The following is a 23971-nucleotide window of genomic DNA, read 5'->3' on the forward strand; positions in this document are numbered from 1 at the left end:
CATACACACTACTGAAACACTCTTATATACACTACTGAAATGCTCTCACATAAACAACTGAAATGTTTTTCCTCTCACACACACTACTGAAACACTCTCATACACACTACTGAAACACTCTTATATACACTACTGAAATGCTCTCACATAAACAACTGAAATGTTTTTCCTCTCACACACACTACTGAAACACTCTCATACACACTACTGAAACACTCTTATACACACTACTGAAATGCTCTCACATAAACAACTGAAATATTTTTCTCATATAGGTGTGTCCGTTATTACGTCACCTTTGGTTTTGTTCTAGCTGTCCAGTCTATGACAAACTAACAGAACCTCCTCTCGGTCCCTTCAGCACCCGAGTGCTTCCCTGGAGGTCATCGCACTCTGCGGAACCCTCACCGCAGTGTTGACTTTGACTCCACTGAGTTGCAAAGTACGGCCATCCAAGACCTGGTCTGTGACCACTCGCTGGCACCGGGCTGGTACCGGTTCAAGATCGACAACAAGCCGGCTGAGATGCCGACCACCTGCGTCGAGGCATGTCCGAGTTTCTCCGCCTCCTGTAGCGATGATGGCTGATGTGTCACAGCACCCTAACGACTGTTCATGCCGCCTCTCACCCTAGATGAATCGTTGTGGGACGCAGGCACCCGTGTGGCTCTCACTGAAGGACACACCCCTACCGCGTCCCGGGGAGATCCGCCAGTTGTCCGCCTGTGCCACCTGGCAGTTCTTCCGAGGCAGCACCAAAGACTGTTGCCTCTTCCGCATCCCCATCACGGTTCGCAACTGTGGCGACTTCTTGCTCTACTACCTGCAGCCCACACAAGGATGCATGGGATACTGTGCCAAAGGTGAGTGTCGTTTTTCCACAGTCCAGTTGGGAATGTTAGTGCAAAACCCAAAACCAGCGTAGTTGGCACGTGGTGTAAATGGTAAATAAAAACAGAATACGATGATTTGCAAATCCTTTTCAAGTCATCTCTTTCTGCCGCTCAGTCGCTCCAACCGTGGCACCTAGGATCTGCCTGCCAGGTGAGACGGAGGTGAGCGGCCGATGCAAGGGTGAGTTAACCCGACCAGAATAATAATCTTGTCCGCCATTATCTACTCTTATTGCTGGACTGATCTTGTCCACAGATGCTCTGCCGTCCTTGCAGTCGCGGCCTGTTATCTCACCAGAGCTAATCGGCCACAGCGTCCATTTGAGGTGTTCCTTCGTCCCACCGCCATGGAGTCAACCACTAGGCTTTCATGTGGTGTGGGCGCGGCACATCAGCCACAGCATGAAGGTCGAGATCCGCCAAGAGTCCATAGTGAAGCCGTTCTCACTGGTGGAGATGGATGCCATTCACTTCAGGCTTGGAGAGACGGTAACAACTGCCATTGTTTTGGTTTAATCCCTTCCCTGTCAGGGTAAACCAGTGAGGGGAGGGGGTGTAAATCAGATAATTCAGGACTGCAGGTTAGTTAAGAACATAATTCATCCAGAGCAGTAGGCCACTGCTTTTGATTTAAAGCAGTGTTACATCTTCATTGTGGGCCACATGCGATTGAAATTGTTATTGGACAAGTCGCCACCTCATCGCTGGTAACCATCGGCGTTCAACAGTCGAAAGAAAGAAAGAAGTTGCGCTATCTTATCCTGTTGATAATGTATTTGAATTAGGGCTAAACAAAAATGATAAACCAAAAATGATGTGGCCTCGATTCACACGAATAAATGTAATTTCTAAATGATCATATTTTTGATTGACCACACCAGTGGTGTCCGAACTTTTCGACTGGGGGGCTGCATTGGGCTTAAAAAATGTGTCCGCAGGCCGGATATATGCAAAGTAACTATGTATGTGGATGTATGCAAAGTATCTATGTATTTAGGTATGTATGTAGGTAGGTAGGTAGGTAGTTAGGTTCGTTCGTTCGTTCGTTCGTTCGTTCGTTCGTTCGTTCGTTCGTTCCAAGCGGCCCTGCGATGAGGTGGCGACTTGTCCAGGGTGTACCCTGCCTTCTGCCAGAATGCATCTGAGATAGGCTCCAGCACCCCCCATGACCCAAAAGGGACAAGCGGTAGAAAATGGATGGATGGATTTATTCCGATATCACATTATCGATGGGAAAATGCATTTTTAGACAATATGCTAGGAGACACCGGGAGTAACAAGCAGTAGAAAATGAATTAGAAAGGACAGATTTTATATATATATTTTTTTTTTTAACTTGGGACTTCCCGCGGGCCGGATTTTGGATACTGGCGGGCCATAGTTTAGGGACCCCTGCTCTAGTGCTTCACATAGTAAAACCGATTATCCACATCTTTAAGCTAGATTCAAACCAGTCTGACCATTGTGGGTGGCACTGGGAGCAGGTGGGTAAAGTATCTTGCCCAAGGACACAATCAATCAATCAATGTTTACCCATACAGCCCTAAATCACGAGTGTCTCAAAGGGCTGCACAAGCCACAACGACATCCTCGGCTCAGATCTCACATCAGGGCAAGAAAAAACTCGACCCAATGGGATGACAATGAGTAACCTTGGAAGGGACCGCAGGCGACCGGTGCAATGGACGTTGAGTCGATCTAGTATAATATTGTGAGAGTCCAGTCCATAGTGGATCTAACATAATAGTGAGAGTCCAGTCCATAGTGGATCTAACATAATAGTGTGAGAGTCCAGTCCATAGTGGATCTAACATAATAGTGAGAGTCCAGTCCATAGTGGATCTAACATAATAGTGTGAGAGTCCAGTCCATAGTGGATCTAGCATAATTGTGAGAGTCCATTCCATAGTGGATCTAACATAATTGTGAGAGTCCATTCCATAGTGGATCTAACATAATAGTGAGAGTCCAGTCCATAGTGGATCTAACATAATAGTGTGAGAGTCCAGTCCATAGTGGATCTAACATAATAGTGAGAGTCCAGTCCATAGTGGATCTAACATAATAGTGAGAGTCCAGTCCATAGTGGATCTAACATAATAGTGAGAGTCCAGTCCATAGTGGATCTAGCATAATATTGTGAGAGTCCATTCCATAGTGGATCTAACATAATAGTGTGAGAGTCCAGTCCATAGTGGATCTAACATAATAGTGAGAGTCCAGTCCATAGTGGATCTAACATAATAGTGAGAGTCCAGTCCATAGTGGATCTAACATAATAGTGAGAGTCCAGTCCATAGTGGATCTAACATAATAGTGTGAGAGTCCAGTCCATAGTGGATCTAACATAATAGTGAGAGTCCAGTCCATAGTGGATCTAACATAATAGTGTGAGAGTCCAGTCCATAGTGGATCTAGTTAATAGTGTGAGAGTCCAGTCCATAGTGGATGTAACATAATAGTGAGAGTCCAGTCCATAGTGGATGTAACATAATAGTGAGAGTCCAGTCCATAGTGGATCTAACATAATAGTGAGAGTCCAGTCCATAGTGGATCTAACATAATAGTGAGAGTCCAGTCTATAGTGGATCTAACATAATAGTGAGAGTCCAGTCCATAGTGGATCTAACATAATAGTGAGAGTCCAGTCCATAGTGGATCTAACATAATAGTGAGAGTCCAGTCTATAGTGGATCTAACATAATAGTGAGAGTCCAGTCCATAGTGGATCTAACATAATAGTGAGAGTCCAGTCTATAGTGGATCTAACATAATAGTGAGAGTCCAGTCCATAGTGGATCTAACATAATAGTGAGAGTCCAGTCTATAGTGGATCTAACATAATAGTGAGAGTCCAGTCCATAGTGGATCTAACATAATAGTGAGAGTCCAGTCCATAGTGGATCTAACATAATAGTGAGAGTCCAGTCCATAGTGGATCTAACATAATAGTGAGAGTCCAGTCCATAGTGGATCTAACATAATAGTGTGAGAGTCCAGTCCATAGTGGATCTAACATAATAGTGAGATTCCAGTCCATAGTGGATCTAACATAATAGTGTGAGAGTCCAGTCCATAGTGGATCTAGTTAATAGTGTGAGAGTCCAGTCCATAGTGGATGTAACATAATAGTGAGAGTCCAGTCCATAGTGGATCTAACATAATAGTGAGAGTCCAATCCATAGTGGATCTAACATAATAGTGAGAGTCCAGTCCATAGTGGATCTAACATAATAGTGAGAGTCCAGTCCATAGTGGATCTAACATAATAGTGAGAGTCCAGTCCATAGTGGATCTAGCATAATAGTGAGAGTCCAGTCCATAGTGGATCTTACATAATAGTGAGAGTCCAGTCCATAGTGGATCTAACATAATAGTGAGAGTCCAGTCCATAGTGGATCTAACATAATAGTGAGAGTCCAGTCCATAGTGGATCTAGCATAATAGTGAGAGTCCAGTCCATAGTGGATCTTACATAATAGTGAGAGTCCAGTCCATAGTGGATCTTACATAATAGTGAGAGTCCAGTCCATAGTGGATCTAACATAATAGTGTGAGAGTCCAGTCCATAGTGGATCTAGTTAATAGTGTGAGAGTCCAGTCCATAGTGGATGTAACATAATAGTGAGAGTCCAGTCCATAGTGGATCTAACATAATAGTGAGAGTCCAGTCTATAGTGGATCTAACATAATAGTGAGAGTCCAGTCCATAGTGGATCTAACATAATAGTGAGAGTCCAGTCTATAGTGGATCTAACATAATAGTGAGAGTCCAGTCCATAGTGGATCTAACATAATAGTGAGAGTCCAGTCCATAGTGGATCTAACATAATAGTGAGAGTCCAGTCCATAGTGGATCTAACATAATAGTGAGAGTCCAGTCCATAGTGGATCTAACATAATAGTGTGAGAGTCCAGTCCATAGTGGATCTAACATAATAGTGAGATTCCAGTCCATAGTGGATCTAACATAATAGTGTGAGAGTCCAGTCCATAGTGGATCTAGTTAATAGTGTGAGAGTCCAGTCCATAGTGGATGTAACATAATAGTGAGAGTCCAGTCCATAGTGGATCTAACATAATAGTGAGAGTCCAATCCATAGTGGATCTAACATAATAGTGAGAGTCCAGTCCATAGTGGATCTAACATAATAGTGAGAGTCCAGTCCATAGTGGATCTAACATAATAGTGAGAGTCCAGTCCATAGTGGATCTAGCATAATAGTGAGAGTCCAGTCCATAGTGGATCTTACATAATAGTGAGAGTCCAGTCCATAGTGGATCTAACATAATAGTGAGAGTCCAGTCCATAGTGGATCTAACATAATAGTGAGAGTCCAGTCCATAGTGGATCTAGCATAATAGTGAGAGTCCAGTCCATAGTGGATCTTACATAATAGTGAGAGTCCAGTCCATAGTGGATCTTACATAATAGTGAGAGTCCAGTCCATAGTGGGGCCAGCCGGAGATCATCTTGGGTGGAGACAAGTCAGCAGCACAGAGACGTCCTCAATTGATGCACAGATGAGTGATCCATCCCGGGTCCCATCCTGTGGTCACCTAATCTCCACAAAGGAGAGAGGAGCAATGGCGGTGACTAAGATGGCGGAAGCAAAAATCAAACCTGGAATCCTGGAGTTGCCGGCACAGTTTGAGGCCTGTACTTTAAAGGGTTTAATAATACGACACTTACATGCGCAAGGTTCTAATCTTCTCGTCAGTTGGAGGAACAGGCAGCGACCCGCTTCACACGCACCTCAAGTGTCACCATTATCTCCCACATGGCGCAGGGAACGTCTCTCCGCATGACGCCAACTATGGGTAACTTAAGAATGTGTAGATCATTTAATTTCCTGGAGCTATTACCCGTCGCTGGGAAATACGAAGACGAGATAGTGAAGTGAGGTCATACTCTTGTCGTGCAGCTGTTAACTGCTGCGCTCCCATATTTGGACTTTGGGGTCGGATTAGTCTTCAGTGGGCCCCGTCCCTATAGACAAGTTTATCGAGGAGCGGGTTTAAAGGTCAGTTTAATGTTGTTGACGTGTTCTGCGGACGTGTTTTGATGGATGGCAAACACCTCGTCTAGTCCTGGGAAAACTCCTGCTTGAGATGTCAAGGATTGTTGATGTCTGTCCTGCAGTTCTCATGCAGCGTGTCCACGTTCCAAGTCAACATCACCCGCAGCCAGTCTTCTCACAGAGAGAGTGAGGCTTTCTTCGCTGGGTTGAAGGTGAGCAGGCACACTGCTGCACTGCACAAAAAAAACCACACAAATGTAAACATCCTTCCGCTGCTTCCTGTCCAGTTTTCAGTGGAGTCGTTACATGTCGCGGAGAATGGCGAAGAGCACGAGGTCAGCATCCGCAGCACGGTGCCCATCTCCTGCTACAACCTCCATCGCTGTGGGCTCCCCCTGGTGTTGAGTGTGCAGGAACCAGGTAAAACCAGCTGCTTCTTACCAGTGGATGATGATATTCTTACAAAATATTCCGTACTTTCTGGGATATAGAGCACACCAGTATTTAAAGGCCTACTGAAATGATTTTTTTTTATTTAAACGGGAATAGCAGATCCATTCTATGTGTCATACTTGATCACTTCGCGATATTGCCATATTTTTGCTGAAAAGATTTAGTAGAGAAAATCGACGATAAAGTTCACAACTTTTGCCCGCTGATAAAAAAAAAGCCTTGCCTGTACCGGAAGTAGCGTGACGTCACAGGAGCTAGTATTCCTCACTATTCCCCGTTGTTTACAATGGAGCGAGAGAGATTCGGACAGAGAAAGTGACGATTACCCCATTAATTTGAGCGAGGATGAAAGATTTGTAGATGAGGAACGTTACAGTGGCAGTGATGGACGTATCTTTTTTCGCTCTGACCGTAAGCTGGCTCATTGGATTCCACACTCTCTCCTTTTTCTATTGTGGATCACGGATTTGTATTTTAAACCACCTCGGATACTATATCCTCTTGAAAATGAGAGTCGAGCACGCGAAATGGACAATTAAAGTGACTTTTATCTCCAAGACAATACATCGGTGACACACTTAGCTACTGAGCTAACGTGATAGCATCGTTCTCAAATGCAGATAGAAACAAAATAAATAAACCCCTGACTGGAAGGATAGACAGAAGACCAACAATACTATTAAACCATGTACATGTAACTACACGGTTCAAAATTCTCAGCCTGGTAAGGCTTAAAAATGCTGTTGCTAACGACGCTAAGGCTAATTTAGCAACTTAGCAACCGGACCTCACAGAACTATGATAAAACATTAGCGCTCCACCTACGCCAGCCAGCCCTCATCTTCCCATCAACAGCCGTGCTCACCTGCGTTCCAGCGATCGACGGCGCGACGAAGGACTTCATCCGTGGGTTTGGCGGCAAGCATCGGCTAGGCGTAGTGAGTAGTCCTTGTTGTGTTGCTGTAAGTATTGTACTTAGCCGCTAAGACACCGATCGATCCCACCTACAACGTTCTTCTTTGCAGCCTCCATTGTTCATTAAACAAATTGCAAAAGATTCACCAACACAGATGTCCAGAATACTGTGGAATTTTGTCGAAGAAAACAAGAGGCTTTTCTATCGGGTCCGATGGGGTTCAACCACTTCCGTTGCTTTTGTGACGTCACGCGCATAAATCATATCCAAAGGAGTTTTTCAACCGGAAGTGTGGTGGGAATTTTAAAATGTCACTTTATAAGTTAACCCGGCCGTATTAGCATGTGTTGCAATGTTAAGATTTCATCATTGATATATAAACTATCAGACTGCGTGGTCGGTAGTAGTGGCTTTCTGTAGGCCTTTAAGCTGCATCTACCAAATTTGAGAAGAAATCTACATTTTATGTATATAAACTGCACAGATATATGCCGGTACGAAAGATTTTGTGAATGTTTATTTACATACCTTAACCCTTGTGTAATGTTCATATTGTTGTTAATCAGCCAGCGTTTGTGGGTCTGATGGACCCGTTGCATTTTGTGGCTTTTAATGCCTCACAATCAAACACTTTGATGTTAAAATACTGAACAGATGTTTACCTTATCCCAATAAACATCTGTTCAGTATTTTAACATAAAAGTGTTTGATTGTGAGGCATTAAAAGCCACAAAATGCAACGGGTCCATCAGACCCACAAACGCTGGCTGAGTAACAACAATATGAACGTTGCATGGAAATTTCTCTGCCAGTTTCTGCATCCCACAGGGAGTCTTCTTTTGTGTTTCTGCACCCGCAGTTCCCACACAAGGTCGCAACATTGTTTGTCAACAATCTCTGCTCTCATTTTCTCGCACATTTGACCCTCTGATGTTCTGTGTACCTACACTCTGTCCTCCTCCTGTCTAGGCCTGCTGTGTGTGTGTGTTTGTGTGTGTGTGTGTGTGTGTGTGTGTGTGTGTGTGGTACACAGAACATCAATGTCCACACTTCTATTAGCCCCGGGTCCAGTGGACCCGGACATCTTATATGTAATAGAAATGTGTAGGGGGGGTGTATAGTGTGTGTTCATTAAATATGTATTCTGATATATGTTCTTCACAGAAAATGAGCCAAAGTCAGTGAGTCTCAGTTTGAAAAATTAATTAATTGTATCAAAGCGGGTCCCACAGACCCAAACACCACACAAGGGTTAATTGTTTCCAAACAATGTCTGTGACACGGCAGTGAACCGGCTGATCAAGCAAAACAGAAGTCATCGTCATGGAACCACTAGCTGTGTAAGCTATTTCTCCACAAAACTGAAACAATACAAAAAGAATGCCGTTGTAAGTTAATAATACTAACAGAGACACTTGTAAACATGTTAGCGTATCCGCTACTGCTAACGACGCTAGCCTTATTACATCATGATGGTACGTGCAAATATACATGAAAACACTCCTGCAGCGTCACACATGGGACGGTTTAGTAAATATGAATTGTTTTAGTTGTATTGTAAAACTTACAAACGTTGCTTGGAGTGATGAAATATGAATCGCAATAAAGGAATAGTAGACAAAATGGGATATATTTCCGGTTCAAGAAATGAACAGATATTCAACCCGGAGCACCTGCAGTGAGCAAACCTGTCCAAAAGATGGCGCCATAGCACAAACTAAAACACACCTTTTTTAGTGTCTCTGCCGGTGTTGAAAACTATTTGTTGAATAGAAAACATTATGGCCATTAGCGATAAAAAAAAATATCCATAAATTAGCCGCACCATTTTGTAAGCCGCAGGGTTCAAGGCATAGGAAAAAAAATAGCGGCCGGAAAACACGGTACATGGATTTCCTCATCATGGGAATAGAAGACCTTCGTCAAGGTTTAAAAAACTTATAAAACATCGTTTAACTTAAACAACTGGGCTATTTTAAAGTTTCAATACCAAAGTTTACACTTCATTGCACTACATCAGTCTCGAATAAACTCAATAAATCCCAACTGTGTGTGATCTATTGACACCCACCCACTACTGCTCCTCTACTCCCTGACGTCCATAGACCGCCTCGGGCAGGAGGTCTCCAACCTGGCACTGTCCACCTGCCAAGTTGAGCTCCGCCCGACTGCTTGCAGTGATGGAATCTGCGCCTGGACGACCTTTTTCCTCACCGCCGTCACCGACTTCACACGGGATGGGAACCGCATCAGTTTGATCAGCGCCGTTCCCGATGCAGGTGCACCTCGGCTTTGGAAGAACTACATTCCAACGTCGCTGAAAGTGAGTCCTCAGCTTCTTTTTCAGAGTTGACGAGAACGTTCCATGGAGGTTTGAGGGTTTTACAGGTTTTAGTGGTATATTTTTAGGAAATCCTGAAAGGTTTAAGGGCGCTGTGTGCTCACTTCTTATGGACTTAAAGGGATGTTGGCAGTTGTGTTGCAGGAGTAGCCTCTAAATCCTCAAAATTTTTAGATTTAGATTTAGATTTATTGGTCCCCGTTGGGGAAATTCATTTTCACTGCCGTACATTTAACACATCACGAACAAAAAAAACAAAAAGACATCATACATGACCAACACATTTACAGGCTTGTCAGAAAGGTCGGCCGGGCCTGCTGTTAGGGCGGCTATAGCTGCAGGGATAAGGCTTTTCCCGAGGCGGGCCCTCCGGAATTTGATGGTTCTGTACCTGCGCCCTGATGCTAGTGGGGTGGTGTAGTGGGTGAGTGATATCCTGGACTATCGTGTTTGCCAGTCGAATGATGGACCTGTGGTTTAAATCTGAAATGTTGGGTGTGGGTAGGCCGATGATTTTAGCTGCTATGTTTGTAATGCGTGTGAGTTTGGTCCCGTTGGTTACAGAAAGCATAGTGAAAAAACATGTGGAATAGTACATAAGGATGGGTTGAACAATGCTTTGGTAAAGTAATAACAGGAGGTGAGGTGCAACGTATAGTCCTTTAAGTGTACGGATGGCTGACAGTCTTTGTTGACTTATTTTTTGAATGCTTTGTGGTTGTTGTGGGATCACTGAAGGTCTAGGTTTTAATAAAGGTGATCCAGTTTATTGCGCAATTATGTAACTACAAGATGACTAAAGTACAGGACATCTGTTTACATAGAAATAGATTGTCTGAGAGGGATCCTTGTTCTAATTCCACATGGTCATTAAGTGTTGTCCCCAAAGACTGGATGGCTCTGACGATACATTCCCCATCTGTGTTTAGTAATAACATCAAAGTCTGGGGTCAGAAAATCTTTGGACATACCTCCCACTTATCTTTGTTCTCTTCCCTGCCTGCAGGTCACAGTTCAGGATGTTCCCACATCCATATGCTACTCACTGACGGACCCACATGTCATCACACTTGATGGCAGGTACTAGCACCAACGCAGATCTTCACCTGTGATAGAGAACATATTCAACACCTTTCTTTGCAGGCGCTACGACAACCACCAAACTGGCACCTTTGTTCTGTACCGGAGCCTCGCCAGGGACTTTGAGGTCCACTCTCGCCAATGGGACTGTGGCAGTCGTCATTACGCTGTGTCTTGCAGCTGTGGTGTTGCTGCTCAAGAGGGCAACGATGTAGTCATCTTTGACATGTGCAATGGCCAACCGCAGGAAACAAGACCCCAGCTCACTGTGAAAGTCCTCGGTGAGGATCATGGTCATGGTGGCCATGTCCGTGTGCTGGAGTCTCACCAGGGAAAGAAAGTCACCGTAGGTATCCGACCTTGTTATTACAGTGGGCTAACTTGTAAAAACGATTTTTTTTGCAATGTGAGAATATAATCTAGCTGTTTTCACTCCTCTTGAAGATGATCTTTCCATCCGGCGCCTTTGTCCGAGCTGACGTTGGCGACTGGGGAATGAGCCTCTCCGTCCGGGCGCCAAGTGTGGACTACCGCAACACGCAAGGCCTCTGCGGCACCTTTGATCACAATAGCAACAATGACATCCACGGCTCCAGAGGTAGCCATGATGACTTGCATGGCTTCATAGAGAACTGGAGGTGGGTTATGTAATCTTGCACAACCTCTATTCTGCTAGGCTCTGACTCATGTGTGCGCTTGTTTGTGTTAGGATAGCTCCCGGTGAGAGTTTATTTGACAAAAACCCTCCTAGCTCAAGACAAGAGGACGGGAGACCTTTTTGTCTGTGCCAGAACAGATACAGTTCTTTTCATCCCGCTGGTAGAGGAGCGGGACACACGCCTGGTCAATCTGGTCACTCTGATTGCATTGCGCAGGACAATGTGGATTACATATCTGTATTCCCCTCACTGGACACCACACTGGAGTACCTCAAGCATCCTGAAATAGAGGCAAGCATCCTGAATGTGTCCTCCCATCATCCCTTGGAGGGGTTGCGCCCTCATTTCAATTCCCACAATGAACAAGTGTTCAGAGATGACCTCCTGATGTCAGTTGAGAGACTAAGAAGACAGACAATGTTTGAGTTCCAGCCAGTTTTTGACTCTCAAAGCCTCAAGCAAGCTGAATTGGAGCACCTTGCCTACTTTTTCCCCGAGGATCACCTCGTAAAACCGCGACCAGAGGTTCAAGCTCAATGGCCCACGCCAAGCGGTCTGACTTCTGGCAAAGCTCTGGAAGTGTGCCACATAGCTTTGTCCAATTCCACAGTTGGTGCAGTTTGCCAAGGGTTGCTGGGGCGGCGTCTTTACGAAGCAGTGGACCTCTGCATCTTGGACCTTCAGCTGAAAGACGACCTGGGCTGGGATGAGGCACTGCTGCCCTACCTAGAGAACGAGTGTGAGAGGAGACTGCTAGAGAACCGGGCCCAGAAGGCCATGGAGACACTTGGTCAGCCGGGAGTGCCTGGGGATGTGGTGACAGCGCTGCGCTGCCCTAATTTTTGCAATGGCAATGGAGAGTGCACAGATTCTGGTTGTCAGTGTCACCAAAACTTCAGCTCGTATGACTGCAGCGTTGCTATTGGTGAGTGTCATCAATCTGCTCACATTACTTTTATTAGAACGCTCATTACTGAAACTTTCTGTTGGGCTTCCGGTTAAAACAGCCCAGCCAGTTGAGCTAAGTGACCTGGAAAATGGCGGCCTCTGTGATATCAGAATATTCAACTGCAGGAACATTCGGGTCTTTGGCCTGGGCTTCGTTGACTCTCCCAACCTGAGCTGCCATGCCACTAGATTGAAGGTGAGCAACATCTAGTGGTTCTTGGTGGAGGACTTGATTCCATTGAACAGCCAGGTTAAGTTTGGTGTGGTAGGACATATTTTTTTAATGATCAAAGTTGGAAGGATGCCAAAATAACTGACATGCACAAACCTCTTTTTAGAATTCCTAACACTAGGTTACCATTACCAGTGTCACAGTAAAGGGTGGATATCGTCACACAAGTCTGTAAATTCGGTTGCCACAATTTTCAGTTTCAAAAAAGAGTTAGGGTTGGGGTTAGGGTTAGGGTTAGGGTTAACCCTAATCCTAACCCTAACCCCAACCCTAGCCCTAACCCCAACCAACAATTTTTCTTTATGCCTAACCCTAACCCCAACCCTAAACCTAACCCTAACCCTAACCCTAACCCCACCTCCAACCCTAGCCCTAACCCTAACCAACTCTTTTTCTTTATGCCTAACCCTAACCCTAATCCTAACCCTAATCCTAACCCCAACCCCAACCCTAACCCTAACCCTAACCAACTCTTTTTCTTCATGCCTAACCCTAACCCTAACCCTAATCCTAACCCCAACCCCAACCCTAACCCTAACCCCAACCCCAACCCCAACCCTAACCCTAACCCTAACCACAAACCCAACCCTAGCCCTAACCCTAACCAACACTTTTTTCTTTATGCCTAACCCAAACTCTAATCCTAACCCTAACCCCAACCCCAACCCCAACCCTAATCCTAACCTTAACCCCAACCCCAACCCTAGCCCTAACCCTAACCAACACTTTTACTTTATGCCTAACCCTAACCCTAACCCTAATCCTAATCCTAACACTAACCCCAAACCCAATCCCAACCCCAACCCCAACCCCAACCCTAACCCTAACCCTAACCAACACTTTTTCTTTATGCCTAACCCTAACCCTAATCCTAACCCTAACCCCAACAACTAACCCCAAACTCAATCCCAACCCCAACCCTAACCCTAACCCTAGCCCTAACCCTAACCAACACTTTTTTCTTTATGCCTAACCCTAATCCTAACCCTAACTCTAATCCTAACCCTAACCCCAACCCTAATCCTAACCCTAACCCCAGCTCCAACCCTAACCCTAACCCTAACGTTAACCCCAACCCCAACCCTAACCCTAACCAACACTTTTTCTTTATGCCTAACCCTAACCCTAATCCTAACCCTAACCCCAACAACTAACCCCAAACTCAATCCCAACCCCAACCCTAACCCTAACCCTAGCCCTAACCCTAACCCAACACTTTTCTTTATGCCTAACCCTAACCTTAACCCCAACCCTAGCCCTAACCCTAACCAACACTTTTTTCTTTATGCCTAACCCTAAACCTAATCCTAACCCTAACTCTAATCCTAACCCCAACCCCAACCCCAACCCTAATCCTAACCCTAACCCCAACTCCAACCCTAACCCTAACCCTAACCCTAACCTTAACCCAAACCCCAACCCCAACCCTAACCCTAACCAACACTTTTTCTTTATGCCTAACCCTAACCCTAATCCTAACACTAACCCCAAACCCAATCCCAACCCCAACCCTAACCCTAACCCTAACCCTAACCCTAACCCCAACCCTAAACCTAACCCCAACCCTAACCCTGATGAAAAGAACACAAGGTATAGTTGGAATCGATTAAATTGATAGGTATTTTTTTGACTCTTACGCTAAAGTCTACAACAGAGAAGGGTCGACATTTTTGATAAATGAAACTATTTTTCACGCGTTTCTTCCTTTTTTTGCCCAAATGTAAATGTCCTTCATACACGTTAACATGAATAAAGATATACTTTAATTCCTCAGTGTTTGGAATAATATTCTCGGGTAAAAAGGTGTTCTAATTAATTGCTAGTTCATTGCATTACAACACTGTTACCGTTACTTTCTGAGAAGTCCTCACATTGAATGGTAAAAATGGGTTATACTTGTATAGCGCTTTTCTACCTTCAAGGTAGAAATAGGCCATCCCCGTATATATGCCGTTTACGTTATTGTGGCAAGTCACTTCAGCATCGCTGGATTGATTGATTGATTGAAACTTTTATTAGTAGATTGCACAGTACAGTACATATTCCGTACAATTGACCACTAAATGGTAACACCCCAATAAGTTTTTCAACTTGTTTAAGTCGGGGTCCACGTTAATCAATTCATGGTAAAGAAAATGTTATTTCGTAGGGCAAGCTAAAGCCAATACTAACTGTTATGTTAACAATATATACATACATTTAGCCATTACGGGCTGACGCGTCAACAAATTACAACCAGTGCATGCTGGGAAACTGGAAACAGCAACACTATATTATTATAATACTCCGCTTTTGCTTTAGAACTAGCGGTAACAACAGACAATGAACACATGCAACATGCAAACTCAACACTGAGATGTTCCATGGTGTCATCTCAACAGAGAGCAGAATTGGTTGAAGGAACATGTGGAGTAGACAATTTTGAGATAGAGACTGGCGAGGTTCACCATCATCATCATATTAATGCGGCATATCCATCTGCCTATTCACATGCTCACAGCAGCCACAAGCAGCTGAACTGTACAACTTGGTGAAAACGAGCATCTTCCTAAGAATCCTTTTCTTCTCTCCAAATGTGGACATGAACTTCTACAGTATGTCAACGGCGTTTGGGTTCTAGGGGAAAAACACAGAACAAGAGCCACATTCCTCGGCTCCAGGGCTTTGGACTGTGTTGTGCCCTCACTGAGCAGTGCAACCGTCAACACAGAAGACTTCTTGATGGACGACAAACCGTATGCAAGGTGGAAGATCAAGGTAACCATAAGGTTGCTTTATTGATATAATAAATGCTTAAGTTAGTGTGTGGCTGCTCTTGTTCTCAGGTGACTAACGATGGCTCCCAGTACAGTCAAACCAAGGTGCTCACGATCTACGATGGCCTTTGTCAGGTGTGCACTGCTTCCGGCTCAGGACTTTGTAAGTTAAAGGTAACTCAAGCAACGACACGCATCTTTTTATCTTATCTTGCTAAGTTGAGGGCACAGCTATGTAGACTAGAAAGTGTTGCTCAGTGGGGGTCCACTAATGACAAAAACAGATGTGTTTGGCCGCTCCCAAAACACAGCAGCTGGTTGTGTTCAACTAGGGTCCATAAAATGGGAACCATGGGGGGTTCCTGTTATTATTGGTTTAACACGTGTGTACACATACAAGGTAGCAGAAAGAAGCTTGCCCGAGGTAACCAAAAGCTACAGACAAGGTAGTTCTTGATGTTCCTGCTGTTTAAATATTTCCTTTGTGTTTCTGGCAGGACCGGATATGTAACATTGACGGGATGTGCTTTGCAGAAGGAGATGTAAATCCAGGAAGCCCGTGCCTGCTCTGTGACCCAAACGCTTCAAAATTCACATGGTCACTCAGCCAAGGTACAATGTAACGCCATCTAATTGGTGCTGTCAGTTTTGTCATTTGTGTAGGGATCAGTCGCAGACTGCAGGAATGCGGACAATTACCACAAACCCAGTAACGTGACTGCAGTTATAAATCAGAATCAGCAATCTTTTTTGTTCAATGTTTTGTACCTTTCTTATGCTGCTGATTTACGGTTTGGCCAACTCACCGGGGAACTGTCTGCCTGAGTAAACAGATGAAAGCAGCTGAGATTTGGGTTTCCCAATATGCACCTGTTCCTTAACCCCCAGAGGAAGTAAAGAACATGTTGAGGGGGCTATTGCCCTGTCAGAAATCTGTTTAGCCGCAGTTGAGCCCCCCAGCATTTTAGGACCCTATTATGCAAAACCGTCTTTTCTTACCTATTGGTAACAGCAGTTGTGTATTTGGGATCTGCTTAAGTCCCGAAAATTTGAAATCTCTTGCACGTCCATCTTTGCTAAGCCTACTATCGGGATGAGTGTATCTTTCTGTGGCCAATCACCCAACCCTGTCTGTTTTTCCAAATGCCTATCAAAAGCCCAGCTCCTTCTTTTGGCTGCCCAATCATAGCAGTCATATTAACTTTTTTGTTCCGCCCCTATGCGCACAGGGGCCAAGCCGGTCTTTCCTAAACCTAACACCAGGCAAACATCTCATTGCCAAATATTATTTTCACTACTAAAAATGTCTTGATAGTTATTATGTTGTGATCGGAAACAATATTGCCAATGTCTGTTGGATAAAGACACATGTTGTCGCATTTTGGACGTATTGTCTGGTTATTAGCAGGCACATGAGCGTGAGTGCACAGATTATGTTTTACAGACCGTTTTCGACCTGTTTTCTGACCGCCTCTTCAGGATGCACCGTTTTGTGGGCGGGTGTTATTTACATGCCTCCACTTTGACTGTGTCTTCTTCCCGCCCACTTTGTTGTAGTTTTCAGCGCTTTCATAGCAAATCTACTGGCAGATATAAGTGAGAACTATACACCACTTTGCATTAGAAATGACAGCAGCGGAGTATGCATGTCAAGGTACAACCCAGTCTGCCCAACAACAAGAGGATAGAGAAAAAGAAGGCGCTTACTGACTACAGTGTGGTCTACAATGGCATTCTGGGTGTATTCATACCATAAATGGATAATCCGCTGACGGTTTTCCCAATATGTGACGTCACAGATTGTGCACATTCCAAACAGCTCGTTTGGAGGAAGTAGGAAGAAAGGCAAGATTATTTTATAAATATCACTGCACTGCCTTCACGGTTTGATTTTACATTTTCGGGACTGATGCAGATCCTAAATACACAACAGCGGTTACCAGTTAGTAAGAAAGGTTGGTTTTGCATAATGGGTCCCTTTTTAAAGATGAACAACAATCTTTTCTAGTCAACGAGCCGCCAACCTTCCATCGACCTCAGAACAACCTGCGAACATTCGCCGGAGAGAACTTTGTCTTCCAGTTTGCAGCATCAGATCCAGAAGGCTCAGCCCTGCTCTTTCAACTGGAGACTGGCCCCAAGGGTGCCACGCTCTCACCGGCTGGGCTCCTCATCTGGGAGGTCCCATCATCTCTCGGACATGAGGGGCATCAGTCAACCATTAACCTAATGCTGTCGGATGAGTGCAATGCTCATAACACCTTTACGGTTCAGGTAGCTGCATATACTGTATGATTATGATTGTTGGATGAACAGTATGTTACAGTCAGGTTTGCTCCCGCATAGGTCCATGTGTTGCCATGCGGATGTCAGAATGGAGGAACATGCGTGACAGATGTCAACTTCCCTGCTGGCAGTGGGAAGTACCTGTGTGTATGTCCTGAAGGGAAACAGGGGGACCTGTGTAATGATAACGTGGACAAATGCTTGTTGGCACCGTGTCCAAATGCAACATGCATTAACACAGCTGGGGGATTCAGATGCGAGTGTCCCGCAGGGTTGTCAGGTACCAATTTCCTTCTGTTTCTGGGGTTCTGGGGTTCATTTAACACGCATGATCAACCTTCATGTCTCTGCAGGTGCAACATGCCAGGAAGATGTTGACGAGTGTGAGCGCACACCCTGTTTCGCAGGAGTACAATGCCTCAATAGTTATGGCTCCTACACCTGTGGCCCCTGCCCTAAAGGAATGCAAGGGAATGGTACATTGTGCACAGGTAAGACACGTAATTTTGGACTGATTAAGTGATCAAAACATAAATTATCCTTTTATTGCAGTGGACGAGATGCCTGCAACCATCACTACCTCATTGGCTGCAAAAGCCAATATTCGCACAATTCCAGTTCTACTGCAGACCCCAACTACTCTTAACCCAAGACTCCACGCTGCCAAGAGCATGCCAGATATTAGACCAAACCCTATCAAAGTTGGTCTATCTCTAATTAGCGCCACAACTGAGAAGAACACCAGTGTACTGAAACCCACAGCAAAACCTGTTGCAGGTGCGAATGTGAGACTTTACAGCTTAAAAGTAGATAGGTACATCAGTGGTTTGAATGAACTAGGACCTTTATAGAAGGTGAACATCTAGTCTAGTAGGTAGAGAACGAGACTCTGTCCCAGGTGGAGGAGTTTAAGTATCTCGGGGTCTTGTTCACGAGTGAGGGAAAGATGGAGAAGGAAATCAGCCGGAGAATCGGAGCAGCTGGGGCAGTATTGCAGTCGCTCTGCTGCACTGTTGTGACCAAACGAGAGCTGGGCCAGAAGGCAAAGCTCTCGGTCTACCGAGCTATCTACATTCATACTCTCACCTATGGTCATGAAGTGTGGGTCAGGACCGAAAGAATAAGATTGCGGATACAAGCGGCCGAAATGAGTTTCCTCAGAAGGGTGGCTGGCATCTCCCTTAGAGATAGGGTGAGAAGTGCAGTCACCCGAGAGAGACTCAGAGTAGAGCCACTGCTCCTTCGCTTGGAAAGGAGCCAGCTTAGGTTGTTCGGGCATCTCGTGCGGATGCCTCACGAGCGTCTCCCTAGGGAGGTCCTCGTTGTACGTCCCACTGGGAGGAGACCCCGCGGCAGGCCAAGGACCAGATGGGGGGGATTACATCTCCTCTCTGGCCTGGGAACGCTTCGGGACTCCCCAGGAGGAAGTTGCTAATGTTGCTCTGGAGAGGGAAGTCTGGGGGTCTCTGCTGGAGCTGTTGTCCCCGCGACCCGATTCCGGATAAGCGGTTGAAGATGGATGGATGGATGGATGGAACATCTAATCCTTCTCCTTTTGCCAATTTTACAGCAACCTGTGCCAGCAGGCCTTGTTTCCCTGGCGTTCAATGCATCAACCGACGCCTGCCGCATGTTGGCTACGTTTGTGGTCGGTGCCCACCCGGCCTTCACGGCAATGGTCGCACCTGCGTAAAAAAAGCTAAGGCAGGTACGTGGGTTTATCCCAGTGGGAGCCCAGTTATATTTAAGATAACTAAATCTGAATATTGTCAGTGGTTTTTTTTTAGCATCCAATTACGTTTCGCCTCAACAGCCAGCAGGCAATAAGAGCCGATCCCTGCACAGCAGCAGCAGTAAGGTGTCCAGCCTCCATTTACCGGTCCTGCCTTCCAAACACACCATGAAACGCCTGCCTGTCAATAGAGATTCCGTACTGCATCAGCATTCAGCTTTTTGGAGGGGAGGAGGTACCGGTCGGAGGGAGGCTGTCTCCGGTGATATTGGGAGAACAACAATCAGTGCTCTTCCTGTCACTGCCACCCACAGAGGCCACGTCACATCCTCCAGAGCGTTTGTAGTTTCCGGTGAGACTGTCCCAAAGGTGAGTCTCATATCGGATGAGCGTTCCACCGTGAGTCAGTCTGAACTTAACTGCTTCTTTTTGTGTTTGTATTTAAGCCGTTTGAACAAGGCATGTCTTCTAAAGTAACTCCACCCGCTCCTCGTCTCATAACACAGTCTGGCCAAGTGACACGGCCTAGAGCGACCACCCACCTGTTCAATTACGTGTCATTCCGCCCTGCTAAACCGTGGACCTCTCTGAGACCTGTACGTCCTCTTACAGCAGCGCTCAGAGGTGTGCCTTATACCCTGCCAGAGTCCAAATTCTCTACAGACAAAGACAAAGTAACATTGAGCCCTATGACAACAAACCACACCTTCCTTCTCAAGAGAGTGTCGTACACCCAACCGCGGGTCGCTGATCATGTGACTGATAACAAACGTGTGGTGACATGTGGCGACCGGCCATGTTTTCCTGGCGTCCAATGCAATGCAATGCAACGGGACAGCTGTGGCCGCTGTCCCGTTGGCTTCACTGGAGATGGACAAATGTGTCGAGGTGAGTTTCTAAACTTACCATATTTTTCTGACTATAAGGCGCAGTTAAAATCCTTTCATTTTCTCAGAAATCGACAGAGGTGCCTAATGTACGGAATAATTCTGGTTGTGCTTACCGACCTCGAAGCAATTTTATTTGTTACATGGTGTAATGATAAGTGTGACCAATAGATGGTAGTCACACATAAGAGATACGTGTAGACTGCAATATGACGCCAGTAAACAACACCAAAACTTTAAATGTTCCATTGAAAATTAAGAACATTGCACACGGCACTCAAAAATCGGTCAAAATGTTTTAGTATGACTTTGAAGCCGCACCGCTTGATGGATTGTCGGCCCATTACGGCTACCGTAGTCAGAGATACAAGTATTACTATGGTGTGTGTTAAAGGACCGCAAAATGGCACTCAATAGCAGACATATTATCTGGCGTTTTGTTTCACAATATTATGCAAAACTTTTCTTACCTTCTGGTACCTGCTGATGTCTTTTTGGGATCTGCATAAGTCCTGAAAATGTGCGCACATCCGCCACTGTAGTCCGCGTCGATGCCGTAGTCGATAAGCTTCTTCTTTTTCTCTATCTTCTTGTTATGGGACATTCACCCTCCGCTGTTGCCATTTCTAATATAAAGTAGTGTAAAGTTCTATATCTTGCAATGGAAGCGCTAAAACATACCGGTGTAGTGAGTTTACATTATTCACCCAAGGAACTTTAGTTATTAGAGAGTTCCGGTCGGACGTTTTTTCACGGGACACGTTTCCGACGTTATTGTTGCACTAGTGAGCCACGGATGAGGAGATGCTGCTCCGTTATCGATTGAAGTAAAGTCTGAATGTCAAAAACAGTTAGCGCCATCTTTTGACACTTCTTCCACTCCCGTCCTTGCACGCTACACCGCTACAACAAAGATGACGGGGGAGAAGACACTGTCGAAGGTGAGCCACGTAAATAAGACCGCCCACAAAAACGGCGCATCCTGAAGCGACTGTAAAATGATCTGTAAAACATCATCTATACAACATTTTGACCGTCCACAAGGAAGTCTTCTACATTTAGAAAATAATAATAATATGACCCCCTTTAATGCGCCCTATAATCCGGTACGCCTTTTGTATGAAAATAGACCTGACTAGACCCGCTCATCGGCAGTGCACCTTTTAATCCGGTGCGCCCTATGGTCCAGCAAATACGGTAATTGATGTATGAGAACGTGCAAGAGTGCATCAAATCGGCACTCCAATGGCATCAGAACGTGTCATCCAAAGAAACAAAGAAGTCACAATCTTCGTTCAACGAATGTTCTGCAATTTGTCGTCCCCAAAGTAAGAACTGAACTGGGCAAGAAAGCATTTAGGTTTTCAGCAGCAAAGGCTTGGAATAACCTACAATCGAATCTTCAACTTCAAACCCTTGTTACATTAAATGAGTTTAAAGCTTCTGTGAAAGGATTGCAGTCTACCTTGTCTGTATGCACACGTGTTATGTGAGCAAGTTTTAATGTTGAAAATTTGATGTTTTATGTGTTGTTTACTGTTTTTAATGTAACCCTGCTGCTGCCCTCTTGGCCAGGTCTCCCTTGGAGAAGAGATCTTTAATCTCAATGGGATTTTACCCACAAAACGACTGTCAGAAAGCGACTTGAAGATGATCTGTAAAACATCATCTATGCAACATTTTGACCAAAGAACCACCATTACATGTTATGTAGACCACAAGGAAGTCTTTTACATTTGGAAAAAATAAATAATAATATGACCCCTTTAAAGGCCTACTGAAAGCCACTACTAGCGACCACGCAGTCTGATAGTTTATATATCAATGATGAAATCTTAACAATGCAACACATGCCAATACGGCCGGGTTAACTTATAAAGTGCAATTTTAAATTTCCCGCTAAACTTCCGGTTGAAAACGCCTTTGGATGATGATGTATGCGCGTGACGTAGCCAGTGAAACAGGAGTATCGGTAGCCCATTGAAGCCAATACAAAATAGCTCTGTTTTCATTTCATAATTCCACAGTATTCTGGACATCTGTGTTGGTGAATCTTTTGCAATTTGTTTAATGAACAATGGAGACTGCAAAGAAGAAAGTTGTAGGTGCGATCGGTGTATTAGCGGCTGGCTGTAGCAACACAACAAGGAGGACTTACTTGGATAGCAGACGCGCTAGCCGACGCTAGCCGACGCTAGCCGCCAACCGCATCTGTGATCGGGTGAAGTCCTTCGTCGCGCCGTCGATCGCTGGAACGCAGGTGAGCACGGGTGTTGATGAGCAGATGAGGGCTGGCTGGCGTAGGTGGAGCGCTAATGTTTTTATCATAGCTCTGTGAGGTCCGGTTGCTAAGTTGCTAAGTTAGCTTCAGTGTCGTTAACAACAGAATTGTTAAGCTTTGCCAAGCTGAGAATTATTAACCGTGTATTAACATGTCCATGGTTTAATAGTATTGTTGATCTTCTGTCTATCCTTCCAGTCACGGATTTATTTATTTTGTTTATATCTGCATTTGAGCCAGATGCTATCACGTTAGCTCAGTAGCTAAAGAGCTTCGCCGATGTATTGTCGTGGAGATAAAAGTCACTGTGAATGTCCATTTCGCGTTCTTGACTCTCATTTTCAAGAGGATATAGTATCCAAGGTGGTTTAAAATACAAATCCGTGATCCACAATAGAAAAAGGAGAGGGTGTGGAATCCAATGAGCCAGCTTGTACCTAAGTTACGGTCAGAGCGAAAAAAGATATGTCTTGCACTGCATTCTAGTCCGTCACTTTAACATTCCTCATCCACGAATCTTTCATCCTAGCTCAAATTAATGGGTTAGTCGTCGCTTTCTCGGTCCGAATCGCTCTAGCTGCGTTGAAAACAATAGGAAAATATGAGGAGGCAAACAACTGACTATGTCACGCTACTTCCGGTACAGGCAAGGCTTTTTTTTATCAGAGACCAAAAGTTGCGAACTTTATCGTCGTTGTTCTCTACTAAATCCTTCCAGCAAAAATATGGCAATATCGCGAAATGATCAAGTATGACACATAGAATGGATCTGCTATCCCCGTTTAAATAAAACAAATTCATTTCAGTAGGCCTTTAATGCGCCCTATAATCCGGTGCGCCTTTTGTATGAAAATACACCTGAATAGACCCGCTCATCGGCAGTGCGCCCAATGATCCAGAAAATACGGTAAACCATCATTTAGTTGGTTGGATGTTTTCTTTTCAAACGTTCTCCTCTTTCTCAAGCCGTTTGCAGGCAAGCGTGCGGACGGAACATGGCGTGCGTGGCACCCAACAAGTGTCGCTGCAAGGCAGGTTACACGGGTTCGCACTGTCAAACAGGTACGTTTCAAATGATGAATAGTGTACATAAAAATGAAATATGCCTGTTTCTAATTAGATGGGGTTTTTTTTTTTTAGCAATTTGTGAGCCGATGTGTGTGAACGGGGGAGCGTGTGTTGCTCCGGGGGTCTGTCAGTGTCCTGTCGCGTTTCACGGCGAGATTTGCCAAGAAGGTACAACTTCATTCCATCTGGTATACAGAATATGTACGTTTTCCCGCCTGTTGAAAGTAATACACGCCAACGTGTACAGCTCTGTGCAGGTTGCCATGTGAAAACGGAGGCACCTGTGTGGAACATCAGACATGCTCGTGTCCTTACGGTTTTGTCGGACCGCACTGTGAGACCAGTGAGGAATACCATTTTCTGATTTGAATTTGTTTGCCATTTTTCATCATGCTGAATAGTTGCATCAACCGACAGA

General features: G+C 44.9%; 1 protein-coding gene across 1 annotated transcript in view; it reads left to right on the forward strand.

Annotated features, from left to right (window-relative positions):
* The first annotated feature begins 634 nt into the window (after positions 1–634).
* Positions 635–23971, forward strand: part of LOC133660853 (von Willebrand factor D and EGF domain-containing protein-like) — a 46891-nt gene continuing 23554 nt past the window's right edge. The window contains exons 1-24 of the mRNA XM_062064385.1: positions 635–863; positions 1009–1074; positions 1150–1382; positions 6037–6126; positions 6202–6334; positions 9389–9606; positions 10631–10704; positions 10768–11050; positions 11149–11342; positions 11414–12288; positions 12371–12507; positions 15139–15300; positions 15369–15473; positions 15797–15911; positions 17308–17573; positions 17646–17865; positions 17939–18076; positions 18138–18362; positions 19156–19293; positions 19403–19686; positions 19764–20205; positions 23452–23547; positions 23626–23721; positions 23801–23896. Of these exons, the coding sequence (XP_061920369.1) occupies positions 635–863; positions 1009–1074; positions 1150–1382; positions 6037–6126; positions 6202–6334; positions 9389–9606; positions 10631–10704; positions 10768–11050; positions 11149–11342; positions 11414–12288; positions 12371–12507; positions 15139–15300; positions 15369–15473; positions 15797–15911; positions 17308–17573; positions 17646–17865; positions 17939–18076; positions 18138–18362; positions 19156–19293; positions 19403–19686; positions 19764–20205; positions 23452–23547; positions 23626–23721; positions 23801–23896 (4915 nt within the window). The remainder of the gene's footprint in view (positions 864–1008; positions 1075–1149; positions 1383–6036; positions 6127–6201; positions 6335–9388; positions 9607–10630; positions 10705–10767; positions 11051–11148; positions 11343–11413; positions 12289–12370; positions 12508–15138; positions 15301–15368; positions 15474–15796; positions 15912–17307; positions 17574–17645; positions 17866–17938; positions 18077–18137; positions 18363–19155; positions 19294–19402; positions 19687–19763; positions 20206–23451; positions 23548–23625; positions 23722–23800; positions 23897–23971) is intronic.

This window comes from Entelurus aequoreus, linkage group LG01 (genome assembly GCF_033978785.1).
Source record: "Entelurus aequoreus isolate RoL-2023_Sb linkage group LG01, RoL_Eaeq_v1.1, whole genome shotgun sequence".
NCBI classification, from domain to species: domain Eukaryota; kingdom Metazoa; phylum Chordata; class Actinopteri; order Syngnathiformes; family Syngnathidae; genus Entelurus; species Entelurus aequoreus.